Source organism: Parasteatoda tepidariorum, chromosome X1, assembly GCF_043381705.1.
Source record: "Parasteatoda tepidariorum isolate YZ-2023 chromosome X1, CAS_Ptep_4.0, whole genome shotgun sequence".
Taxonomy (NCBI): domain Eukaryota; kingdom Metazoa; phylum Arthropoda; class Arachnida; order Araneae; family Theridiidae; genus Parasteatoda; species Parasteatoda tepidariorum.
Window position 1 is genome coordinate 12263247 of NC_092214.1, and position 13845 is coordinate 12277091.

A 13845-nucleotide genomic window follows, 5' to 3' on the forward strand; every position below is an offset into this window, starting at 1 on the left:
GATGAGGTTTTTGTAAAGACATACAAGATTATGCTCAACACTGTAAAATTATAATTAAAAAAATTAAATTTTTAAAAATAAACAGCAATTGCACTATATTATAATATTCCTCCGAATTTAAAAATAAATTAATATCCATAACTTTCAAAATTAAAAATAATTAAATAAATAACAATAATTTTGCAAAAACATTAAAGAACATAAGAAAATTATTCTATAAAATTTTAGGTTACTTTGAATTTTCGATTTCCTCGAAATGTACTTTTAAATCGTTACTTTTTTTGTTTAGTACTTGTACTTTTACTTGTACTTTTTACTCGTTACTTTTTAAACTGAGAACTTTTTACTTTTTACTCGTTACTTTTTTTAAAAATACTTGTACTTTTACTCGTTACTTTTTAAAAGTAACGTTGCCATATATGCTAATAGGTGACGCGTGCGTCACAACGAATGCTTGTGACGTGTCTCGGCATTCCTTGGGAACTCAGTTACAGTTGTGTAGGTAACCTGTACGGGTTCTGTGTCTTTAAAATGGTCACGTTTAGCAAATCGCTCACAGCCTATGAGGTTTCTAGTCGCCAAAAAACCTGTCTGCTACACCGGCAGATTTGTGAAGTTTACGAAGGCTGACATGTTGACACGAAATTTTGTTCAGTCCCGAGCTTTATTGAACTCTTTTGGCTGGGAAGTTTTGGACCACCCCTCAATACAGCCCAGACTAAGTTATTTTCATCTTTTCCGATGTTTCCAACATCATTTTGGCAGTACAACGATGAGAAAGATGGCCGTGACCTCATAGTTATCGGAGCAGTTACTATGAAAAGGGTATTCTAAATCTAGTTGTATGGTATGATAAGTGTTTAAGCAAACTTGTCAATTATTTTGAAAAAAAAGGAGAAGCGTATATAGAATCAAATAATGAATTTGCTTCATGAAAATTTTCTTTCGTTTGGTTTTTATTTTCAAACGGCCCGTACTTGAAAAACAGCCCTCGTATGATATGAAATGTAACAAACCTATGCAAATAAAAAATGTCATCTTAAATATAGTTTAATTTTGAGATCAATTGGTAAATATTTATTTGATTTCAGAGTACAAAGGACTTAGAACGCTTTTGAAACGTTCTTTTGGCTGAGCAAAAATTAAAAATTTGATTACTTCGAAATTTTTTATGTTCATGAACAACTTTGGGTATAGCATTTTAAAGTATTAATACATCTTTTGAGAAGGAGATTTCTGAAATTCTTAAAAGGTAGTGTGTACTCTCTCTCTCTCTCTAATGCTGAGTAACACTTTTTTTTTCTTCAAGTTAACATCAATTTAAATTTTCATATAAAATTTAAAGGTTGCATTTAATTCTAAAACACTTACAATCAATTTCCATCAAACGTTTTTTCTCCGAAAACACATATGTGGAGGCTATTTTTATATCATCTTTACACTGTTAAAAAATCCGAGCCACGTGGCACCAAAAAGAGGTATTCATTTACGGCCTACATCAAATGGAGCTCAATTTTGCCATATTTTTGTATCTTCACTAGCTCCAAATATCAGTTAAAGGTTGCACCAAAAGTCGGTGTTTTGAGGAAATGAAATACCGATTTGTATTCGTTCCTTTTTTTTTAATATATAAAAGCAGAGAAAATTTTCACCATTATAATGTATTTTTAAAGCGATCAAAAACAAGTCAAGGTTGCTATTTACCGTAACAGAACTATTTACCAGAAGTAGGTTATTTTATGACCTAACCAGTTTATACAGTCAACTAAATTTGAAAATTCAGCATGAAAAAAAGAACTCTAATTAATGGAAATAAAGCATTTACCTAAAAAAATGAGTCTTAAAACAACACAAATGAGTCGTCCCGAAACACCGAGACCGAGTTGTAAAGAAACCATGGTGTCGTAAACAAATATTGTTCAGTTTGCAGTCACCGTCAAAGTTTTATGTCTTTTATCAAACTTTGGTGCAGTCAATTGCACTATGGAAGTATTTCTCTATCATACTTCACAATTTATGATGTAACTAAAATGAAATGGTCTTATATTTAACTAAGCTTTGGATGTAAAGAAACTTTGCACTAAATACTGGTTAAAGATTTACAGAGTTTTTTACAATGTAGAATGTTTCGAGTTTGTCATTGTCTTCAATACTGCTATACATCAACCAATGTCCTTGTTTAAATATGTATGTTTTTAGTTGTGTCATAAGGACATTTTAATTTTTAAGTCTCTGTAAATTATATCAAATGATTTTATAGTGTGTTAATTCAGCTTCTATAATGCTTAGCTCGTATTCGTCTCAATACTCTCTTTGTGCTACGTATTATTGATTAACAAACAAAATTCATTTTAACAATTAGTGAATATATGCAACTTAGAATAATGATTCTTATTTTATATTGTCTCGTAAAAATCTTTTTAATAAATCTGTTACTGAATACCGAAACTGGCGGTTTGTGTCCTCTTACCGCCAGGCTCACCGTGGGAGTTTCTCGTGGTCTTCCTCTCAATGCAACGCAAATGTGGGTTAATTCCATCAAAAAGTCCTCCACGAAGGCAATTTTTTCCCAATACTTGATCCAAAAGTTCCTTTGTTTTCTGGATTAGGTTCAAAATTATAAGGCTACAGAGTTAAACATTAGTAGTCGTAAACTCAAAAATTGGGTCAGCTGTTCAACGATGGTTATAATATAAAAAAAAGTATATAGTAGTAGCCACCATTTTGGTGTTAAAACACACGATAATATTTTGCAGTTTAGAGTAAGTCTGCTTTTATTATTAATATTTTGAAGGCAAATCATTTTTTAAAAAAAATAATACTGTGTAGTCTGTTATTTGTCAGTTTACTTATCTCTAACCAGAATCTCAAATAATTTTAGTACTATTATAATTAATACTTTATTTACTATCAACTATGAAATTATTTGTTTGTATAAACATCTTCAGCACTTACTTCCCTAGTTTCTGTTTTACATTATGTATGTCACCGTGTATGACCAAAATCAAGAGAATGTCCGAAATATTTGTTATATCCGATTTGATATTAATTTATTAATTGATATTTTTGCTATTAATATTCGATATTTTAATATCTACGGGGGGCAGATTAAGAGAAAGTTCGGTTAAATGCATATCAGCACTGAACTTTGAAAAACATCATATACAGACTTAACTAAACCTAGTATATATTTGGGTGATTGTCAACATTCCTCGGTGGAAGTCAATCGTTTATTCACATCTATAAAATACCGCATATTCTATGAATGCGGTGAAATCTCGTAAAGGTCATTTCACCGCATCAATCATTTTACTGATTATCTATAACTTATCTTTAATGAAAACAGTTCTGTGAAACAATGTGAAAAACTTTTATAATTTTTTTACAGGTTAATATTAAAGAAAATGAAAGATACTATGACGTCTTGCACATACAAAAGTCATAAGAATTACGTTATAAACTTGAAATATCTTTTAATAGATAGTAAAATATACTCTTAATTTTTGGATTTTTATTTTAAAGAAATATTATGACTCTAAAACGTGTACCAATATTCAAGTGCTAGCATGAATTTAAACAATATGCTTAATTCAAACGAATTACCAACTGTCGAGTAATCATGCTCACCAGGTGAAAAAATTTGCCTCGAGAAAAACATTTGTGAAGACGAAATATTAGATTATTAATTTCAAACGAAATACCATTCCAATATAAAAAATAGTATGTATTATTTTCTGTTTCAGTATTTTTGCTGTAATTTCGGAAACCTTTTAAGCATTATATTATACTTAGTGTCAATTTGTTTAGAATGAAACAGGTCTTAGCATATATTGTTTTCGAAAAATCGAAAATTTTACGAGGAAAAACCTTTTGAATCCCTTGACAGAGTATGGGAACGGGTAATTTAATGGGATCCCTTGTCTCTTTAAAACTTTTTCCTCCATCAATAAAACTGATTTTATAAATAAATACATAGAATATTTATTCATGTTTTTTTTATGTTTGTAGTTGAAATTAAATAAATGATTTTGTAAAAAAACATTATTAAATACTGGCGAAATATGTGCCATAAAATAATTATAGAAATTATTATACACTGGTGTAAGGAATGAAGAGAATTGATTATCTCTAGAACTTCTGTTCCGATTTTAGTGATATGTACATACAATGCAAAACAAATAACCATTCAACAGTTGTAATACACACGCATGATCGTGCGTTGGAGGTATAAAATTGCCACAGGAAATGATAAACTGCCTTATTTCAAGTATGAAATCACACTGTATATCTCTAAGAAGGGACCCTATTGTCTTGTTTATTCTGCAAATGCTGTTTTATACCTTCCGACTGCAACAAGTGCGATCATGCGTGTGTATTACAATTGTTGAATGGCTATTTGTTTTAGATTGCGTTAATGTATGTACATATCAAATTTCATTAAAATCCGTTTAGTAGTTCTAGAGATAAAGTCTGCAAATTATCTTCATTTCTTACATCAAAGTATTTGAATTGCATGAATTCTAGATAAAAAAAAAGTATACATTAAGAGTTTTTTATTATATTTAGATGAATATTATTCATAGTGTAATGAAAGCAATGAAAAATCGGAAGAAATTATGATTAGCGGGGATAAGAGTGATGCCAACCTGCTTCTATAAAAAGGAACCCCAACATTGAATCGAATTAGCATGTCTTATATAGTAGTGAACTGATGCTTAATAACTGTAGTAGTAGTTACGCCACAGATTAAAAACATCAAACATTTCCATTTTATTTTGATTAGTGATTTGAGAGTATTTTATTTCTTGATTTGTAAGAAGGAAATCTCTTTTTTAGTGTCCGTGTCCCTCCAAAAGATGGCCAAACTAAATCAAATCCTAGTAAAAGGCATCGAGAAAGATTGAATGCAGAATTGGATACACTCGCAAACCTTCTTCCATTTGAGCAGAGTGTTCTTTCAAAATTAGACAAGTTATCTATACTTCGTCTCAGTGTTAGTTATCTCAGAACAAAAAGTTATTTTCAAGGTAAGTCAATTTATTTTACACAAAGAGTCAAAACTACTCTGGCTCTATGCCATGGACTAATCTCCTACTTGGGGGAGATTGTCCCCAAGTGGGGCATTTTACTCTTCAAGGGGATGATGAGTATTAAAAAGAAAATAAATAAAAATATTGATAAAAAGCTAGCGAATATCGAAATTTAAAATGCATACGAAACCTATCGTTTTGAGTTCAAACAAAGAACAGCGAATTACAAAAAATATTAATTTAAATAAACTTTTAAAAAAATTTAAGTTTCTGAACTTTTTCGTCATATTTTGGATTGAACAGAGATCTTTTTTCCCGATCCTCTCAGAACAAAGAAATAGGTTGAACACTTGCTTGAAAGCGGACCTCTGACGAACATTCATGTTTCAATTGAAAGCGCAAGAAAGTCATAGTAAAGATGAACAACATAGTTTTTAAATTTCAATTAGCAACACTATTATTTCTCTAAGATTCTTATTAAAAAATATATATAGTCCTATTTTAGTTAATTTCCTTCAAATATATTGTATATCTTGTATCTTCAAATATATTTGAAAAAATAACGAAAAGAAAAAAGCGTAAAAAAATTAATTTTTCTTTTTTTTCTTCTTTTCTTTCTTTCCTTCTTTCTTTTTTTTTCAATTCAGTATGCTTATAACGACTACTCGTGGTTTTTTAGGCTAAAAAAAAAATAAGAAAGGGAGAGGGAGAAAAGGGCAATAGGTTGCAGCCAATATTTAAGGGGGGGGGGAACCAAACAACATCTAGAGAGCTGTGATGGCTCAAGTAATAGAGCCTTCACCTTCAAATGAGGTACACCGGGTTCGAATTCAAGCAGGACGACGTGAATTCCAAGATCGGCTTGCAACGACCGCAGTGCTGACGTAAAATATCCCCAGTGATGGTTGACGGATCATGAGTTAGAATTCCCTCAACGTCAGTCTAAACAAGGGAGGTTTTCTTGGTTTTCTTTCCCATGTAATGCAAATTCTTGTTAGTTCTTACAAAAAATCCTCCATGAGGGCAAATTCTCCCCATACTTGATCCAAGAGTTCCCTTGTCTTCTGGATTAGGTTAAATATTACAAGGCTTAAGCACTTTTGAGTTGAACCACAAAAATTGGGTCGCCTGTTCAACGATGGTTTAAAAAGAAAAAAAGAGGGAGTGATCTAGATCGAGTTAGGAACCACTACTCTATGGGAAGACCAAAAAGCTCGCTAATTTTTACCAAAGTGCTTTGCAAATGATATTGGTCAAATTAACAATAAAATAGAGTTTTATATTATGTGATAAAATTTGGTTAAATTTACTTCAAATTTTTTTAATTTTTACTAAATGTGTGGTAATTTATCAAGTTAAAAAAACTTCAGTTTTTTTTAAAGTTCAAACAACATGAAAATATTTCTAAGTACAAAAACCTTCAAAATTTCTCGAAGTTCAAACAGTTTGAAAATCTAGAATACCTCAAAATATTTCTAATTACAAACTTCAGAATTTTTCAAAGTTCAAACAACATGAAATTATTTCTAAGTTCAAACAACTTCAGAATTTTTCGAAAGCAAAAAAGTTTGAAAATATTACTAAGTTTAAATACTCCAAAATATTTTTAAGTACAAAAGAATTCGGAATTTTTCTAAGTCCAGACAGTTCGAGCTAAGCTAATTACTAAGCCTATAATTCAATATATATCTAAGCTCAAAAACTTCAGAATTTTTCAGAGTCGAAACAACATAAAATTATTTCTATGTTCAAAAAACTTTAGAATTTTTTAAAGTCCAAACAACTTGAAAATATTACTAAGCCTAAAATACTTGTAAATATTTCAAAGTACAAGCAACTGCAGAATTTTTCTAAGTTCAAACAGCATGAAAATAATTCTGAGTACAAAATACTTCGGAATTTTTTAATGTCAAAAGAGTTGAAAAATATTCCTAAATCTAAAATACCTCAAAATATTTCTAAGTACAAACAACTTCAGAAATTTACCAAGTTCAAAAAACTTCGAATTTTTTAAATTTCAAACAACATAAAAATATTTCAAAGTCCAAACTGTTTGAAATATTACTAAGCCTAAAATACATATCAAACTGTTTGTACTTAGAAAGATTCTGAAGTTTCTTGAACTTGGAAAATTTCTGAAGGTTTTTGAACTTAGAAATAATTTCATGTTGTTTGAACTTTGAAAAATTCTGAAGTTGTTTGTACTTAGAAATATTTTGTGGTATTCTAGACTTTGTAATATTTTCAAACTGTTTGAACTTCTAAGCTCAAAAAACTTTAGAATTTTTCAAAACAGAAGTCAGTTTGAAAATATAATTAAGTCTGAAATACTTCAAAATGTTTCCAAGTACGAACAACTTCAGAAGTTTTCAAAGTTCAAACAGTTTGGTGATGGACTTCTCTCTTATGATGATTTATATTTTTTAAAAGGTGCAGATATTTTTCTGCTATGTATATTCCTGTGAATGAAAATTAAATAACGGTAGAAAATTTCGGCTTTTACTTTGCTCTTAAGAAAGCAAATTCATAAATACAAAAATTTATCAAATTTAACCCACTTTCGGTCAAAGGGGTACAAACTCAACATTCAATAAATATTATAAGAAATTTTTAAACACTCGTGGGATTTTCTAAAAATTTAAGAATGATTGAATTATTGTTTTGCACATTGTTGAATCGTTGTACAAAATAAGTAGTTTAAATCATAAGCAAAATTCATAAATTTACAGATAATAATTTACATAAATTACATATCATAAATTTACGGAAAATAATTCTTAAATTTACCCCCTTCAATTGTTTTCGGGTACTGTCTCTAAAATTTACGCGTAAAATGAACGGTATTAAAAACACAGGCTTTATTTCTTATCAGGAATTATAAATGATACTTCATCAATTACAAAAAATCTTAATTATTGAGATGTAGTAGTACTCCAGAATTTTTTTTTAAATAAATACATTTTGATAAAATAACTGTCCAGGCAACAATTTATAATTTATAACCACTATAAAAATTTATAGTGAGAACAAAATAATATATTTTTCACAAAACTGGCTTATGAAAGTTTTAAAAGAATAGAAATGGAATAAAATAGTTTAGAAAAACAATTCAATTACTTAATTTTAGTTAAATTTCTTAGTTATTACATATAATTATTATATAAAACTTTTGCCTAAAGTTTCATTGTGGCAACATTTGCTTCGCAAATATATTTTTTACTTATTACATATAATTATTACAGAAAAAAAGATAAATTTTGAGTTTTTACATCATTTGAAATTTTAAAATATGAGATTATTTTGGTTTCGAAATAAAATACGCTTATAATCTCAATGGCTACTTGAATCTTTCTTATAATTTGTAATTGTCTTTAAAAATCCACGAGAGTAAAATTATAGACAATCGATTTGTGAAGGCATGCAGAAAATAATAAAAATAATAATAATCACTTAGAAAAATATAGTTCCTTATATTTTGATTGCGAAATAAAATGCACTTATAATCTCAATAGTTACTTGAATCTTTCTCATAATTTTTAATTGTCATCAAAAACCCTCGAAAGTAAATTCATAGACAATCGCTTTGTGAAGGCACGCAAAAAAAAAATTAAATAAATAATGACTTAAAAAATATAACTTTAAGAAAAAAAGTTCAAAAAGTTATTCATGAGATAAAATTAAATCGAATGTAATGGAGAATAGATTTAATGAAAATATGTGATTCCTCCATTTAAACAAGACAGAGAATGCTATGATAAGAGAAATGATCTCTCAATTGATTTGTTGGATGATATGTCAATCATGATTTATTTGATAGAACACCCCCAATCCTTTGAAGTGTCAGTTCAACGAACCCTCTTTTATTTGTTCAATTTAGGGTTTCTTTCTGGATTATATCTTCTAACGCTTATTCTTTTTTATCATGATTTATGTTTTTCATATGGTGCAAATATTTTTCTGCTATTCGTGTGACTGAGAATTAAATAATAGTAGAAAATTCAGCTTTTACTTCGCCCATTTTAGGCCAAGCATAGAAATTTTATAAAATGTAGAATTATTTTCATTGAAATATGTTTACGTTACATTCATTAGGACACACAAAAAATTTCGTACATGAAAAATTAGATTTTATATAAGAAATAAAACGCCGCGTATAGGCACCATTCACCAAATCATAGAACAAACCATTTAGTTTTTTATGAAATTTGTTTTATTGTTTTTTTATTTACTGACTTGCAACTCATAAAAACATATGATAAATCTCAAAAGGAATAGTTAAAAATTTTCAAAAAATTTCATCTGTTAATAACCGTTTTAAGTTAAAAAATGCGAACAGTTTAAAAATTTCTCAACAGAAATTATTTATTCCAATTGAATTACTAATAATTTATGGATGTCTTCAGAACCCTTGACAAAAGCAGAAAAATATAATTTGCGAAAAATATACGTCACAGTGTTACGCCACACTTTGGCTGAAAGAGGGTTAAAGAAAGTAAATTCGTAAATACAAAAATCTATCAAATTTGTTTAATTTTTTTACACTATTTTATATTTTTTTAATATTTATTACAAAAAAAATGATAAGTTTAAATGTTTACAATTTTTGCATATTCTATGATATTTTTATAGCGTACTTCTTCACATTTTGGTGATGAAACAAAATTCACTAGACTTAAATAATAAATTAAGAAAATTTTACTTTAAATTTCTAACCTTTCTTTATACTCAAGTCAAACTTTTTGATGGTTTTCTATTGATGGACAAACATAATCTTGATAGTAATCATCAATAATTCCATCATGAATCATTATATTTTTTTGATGGACCAACATAAGTAACCATCACTCCAAAGTAGGAATTTGGACTGATTTATGATGGTCAAATAATAGCAACTTGCTTTGATGGTTTGTTCATGTTAAACCATCAGAAATTTCTTTCATAATTTCCAAGAAATGAAATGTTGGAATGATCATGAACAATCATCATCCCAATTTAAGAATTCGGACGGATTTATAATGGGCCAAACAAATTGTTTTGATGGTATATTCCCAAGAACCAACAGGAATTGCAATTAAACCATCATATAAATGTATAGTTGGAACCATCTTGGACCTTCACGGATTGTTGATCAGTGAGAATCAAATTTCTCTTGATGGTTAAGCATCATAGTATTAAAGTAACATTTTTCATCATGGAGTGATGGAAGTTTACTGGCACCCATGAACGCATGATGAAAAATGTTGGATGATGGTGACCATCAAATGATGTTGAACCATCATGAATCGCACTGAAACTAACATAAACCATCAAAGTCTTGGGTAAACAACAATCCACAGAGAAACGCTTTGTAAAAGCATACAAACAGATCTTATTTTTATGTGATAAAATTGTACCGAATGTTGTATCAGGAGGATAAACAGTTCAAACATTTTTTCGGGACCAGATAAAGATATTGTTTAATCGAGAGGTAAATTTAATGCTTCTAATACAAAAGAAATATTTGAATGCATCTTAGTTATTACAATATTAGGACGATACATTGTACATAAAGACCTAAAAATTAAAATATTTGACAATTTTATAATTGCTAATATATGCATTGAATCATTAACACGATGAATTCAATCATTCTTGATTAATATTTTCAATTATTTGACCTCAAATTATGATTTGTGGAGAGCTTTTGGAATATTGCTACACTGTAAGTACCGGCACTTTGGGAGCATCATCTGTGAAATCCATTTTACCGCAAAATCAATTTTTTACCGTAAAATATTACAGCGTAAATTTTACAGTAATGTTTATTTAATTAGTGATTCAGTTATTCTACGGTAATTATCACTGTAATTTTTGCCCCTTGCACAAACTCCCTTATTTGCACATTTTTCACCATTCTCTTTAAACACAACTTTTTCAGATCAATAAGAAGAGATCATACCTTCTGCACCATTTATTTGAAATTTTTTATACTTTATATCATTTTTATCCCTAAAATTTGTTCCTCAAAAAAAATTTTTTTTTCGTAATATATTAACTGGAAAATGTAGATCTCTTACAGGCAAAATTTTGATTTTAAATACGCATATTTGGGTGTTGCAAAATTGCTACTAAAATATATATCCGAATAGTCCACAACTACATTGTTAAAATTTCCCAGCCAACTGGCACCAAAAATCGGTATTCATTTGCTGGCTACGTGAAATGAAGCTCAATTTTGCTATATTTTGGAATTTTCACTAGCTCCAAATATCAGTTGAAGGAATTATATTAAGGAATTACATTTGAAGGAATATTATTTAACACTAGTTGAAAAATCTTTTAATTGTAATGAACATCATAAACTTTTATATAATTTTAAAGTATATATTTCAAAGTAAAAAATGGTATAAATTTTCAACTGCTAGAACTATTGTTATCCTTTTTTTCCAAATTGCGTCTTCCCCCCCCCCCCCATTTTTAAGATCACAAATCCGTTGTACAAAGTATGTATATTCAGAAAAAATACGTTTTTGTGTCTGGTTTCTTAACTTAACATACTTCTTGTGCTAATTAATTAACATACTTCAAGTTAGTTCTAGTGCGTGAAAATCTGATCATTATAGATTAAAAATTATTCGAGGTATTCACCTTTTCATTTTGAGAATAGTACGGAGAAAGAAGTTCTGGTAAAATTACCGTGCAGTATGAAGACCTTTATGGTAAAAAAAAAAAAACATAATTCAGGAATAAAATCGAAATATATGGTATTTAAATCATTCATATTGTGACAGTTTACCAAAAATTCTATTTTTTAAAATTATAGTTTTTACTACCACACATATTAAAAATGAATTTAACCGAATAAATATTCCATGTTCCAATAGTGCCATGATGAACATGTTAAAAATGAATTTAACCGAATAAATATGCCATGTTCTAATAGTGCTATATCATATTTTAACGCATATTATGAAACAATATTTTATTGTTAATTTTACCAAAATCCTTATCATAGTGCTTCGGTAAAAACTATATCGAGCTTCCCATAGAGCCAGAATCACGGTATCATATTCTTGTAGTTTTAACCATACTTTTTTTCTCAGTTTGTTTTTAACATTCAAGCAGTTTCGATAGAAATGAATGCGAATTAAGAGTCTTAAAACATTGATAAATAATTCTTTTTTACCTATCAATTTTTTGAGTGATTTTATTAAACAATCTGTTAAGTAAATATTTCATCACTGTGCTGTAGAGTCAGGGTTCCATTGGATGCTAGAGAGTGAGGTGACCATGGTGGCGTGACCGTCACGTCATTGGTAGGTCACATTTTCCTGGCACGGCACGATATCGACAAATGTTACTTGACAATAGAGTAAGATAATATGCACGCTTTCCTGATACGATGGCATTTATCAAACCTGACTCCGGTTCTTTAAAAGTAATGAAAATTATTTATAATTAGCATGCGAACACAATTATGTATATAGTGACAATTACTTAAATTATACATTTAATGAGTCACATTTTTAAAATTTAACTATTGAAATGTTAACTTCAAAACCGAAAATCATACATTTAATGCGTCTCATTTTTGATCAATCTATTGAAATGTTAATTTCAAAACCAAAAATCTTTCATTCAATGTGCCACATCTTTGATCGAACTATTGAAATGTTAACTGCAAAACCAAATTTATTCGGATCATTGGAAACGCTACGCCTCGTTTGTAATAGTTCTAGAATATTCCCTTAAAACTCTTTTTGTCATAAGATGTTTATAAACGTGCGTGTCAGATATCTATCTCTATTTCTTGGAATGATCTTGTACAAATTTTTTTGGTAATAAATAAATTTTTTTGGTTTGCTATAATATGTTGTTTTAAATGAATTACTCTAATCGTACATATATATGTTATTGTAAATGACCGGTGGTTGGTGACTTCCACTGGGGAATGTTGTCGCTTTTGTAAATGTCCAAAATATGTACTAGATCTAGTTAGTATATATTTGCCCAGTATGCCATACATCAATATTTTTTAAGGTTCTGCCCGGTATGCCCTTCATTAATGCCAATGTCAGCATTTTTTACGGTCAAATTCCACTGTGCATTGAACCGGTTATCCGAACACTGATGTTTCTCCCAATCTATCCTTAGCAGATATTAAAATATCAAGTAAATATAATATTAACTAATAAATTAATATAAAATGGAATATAACAAATATTACGAACATTCACCGAAAATGATTGTTGACATTCACCGGTTCAAGTCGAAACTCTTTTGATTTCGGTCATTCACGGTAAATTAAAATTAAGATTTATTTCGAAATAATTTGAATATTTTCCGAGAATTTATTGAAAATTTGAATATTATATAAATAGCTAATTGATAAAATAAGCTTTTTCTCTTTTAATCGCTTTATTGCAACAAATAAAAAAGCTTTCTCACGTTCAATTTCACGTTATAATTTTCGCAACTTTTCACGTCAATAAGCATTGTTATAGTTGTTTGCTCACGTTCAATATTTTAAAAGTGGGAGTAAGTGACTAATCATAGCAATTTTCAATGGTAACACAAATTTTTGAATAATCATGAACTTTATAAGTAAATTCTATAAATGTTAATATTTTTGTATTATAATATTTTCTTATGATTTTTTTATTTAATTTTTTTTTGTATTATAATATTTATTTATTATTTTATTTTTATATTGTAATTTTCACTAATAATTTTATTATTTTTATATTACAATATTTATTTTTAATTTTGCATTTTTATTATAAATTTTATTAAATTTTTATTTATTATTCTTTAAGCTCTGGATAAATTTATTTGA

At 28.5% G+C, this 13845-nt stretch overlaps 1 protein-coding gene across 2 annotated transcripts in view; it reads left to right on the forward strand.

Moving 5' to 3' along the window:
• The window catches only part of LOC107454134 (aryl hydrocarbon receptor), a 150416-nt gene that overhangs the window by 29285 nt on the left and 107286 nt on the right, over positions 1–13845 (forward strand). For both annotated transcript variants that reach the window (XM_016071206.3, XM_016071205.3), the window contains exon 2: positions 4837–5027. In XM_016071206.3, the coding sequence (XP_015926692.1) occupies positions 4837–5027 (191 nt within the window). The remainder of the gene's footprint in view (positions 1–4836; positions 5028–13845) is intronic.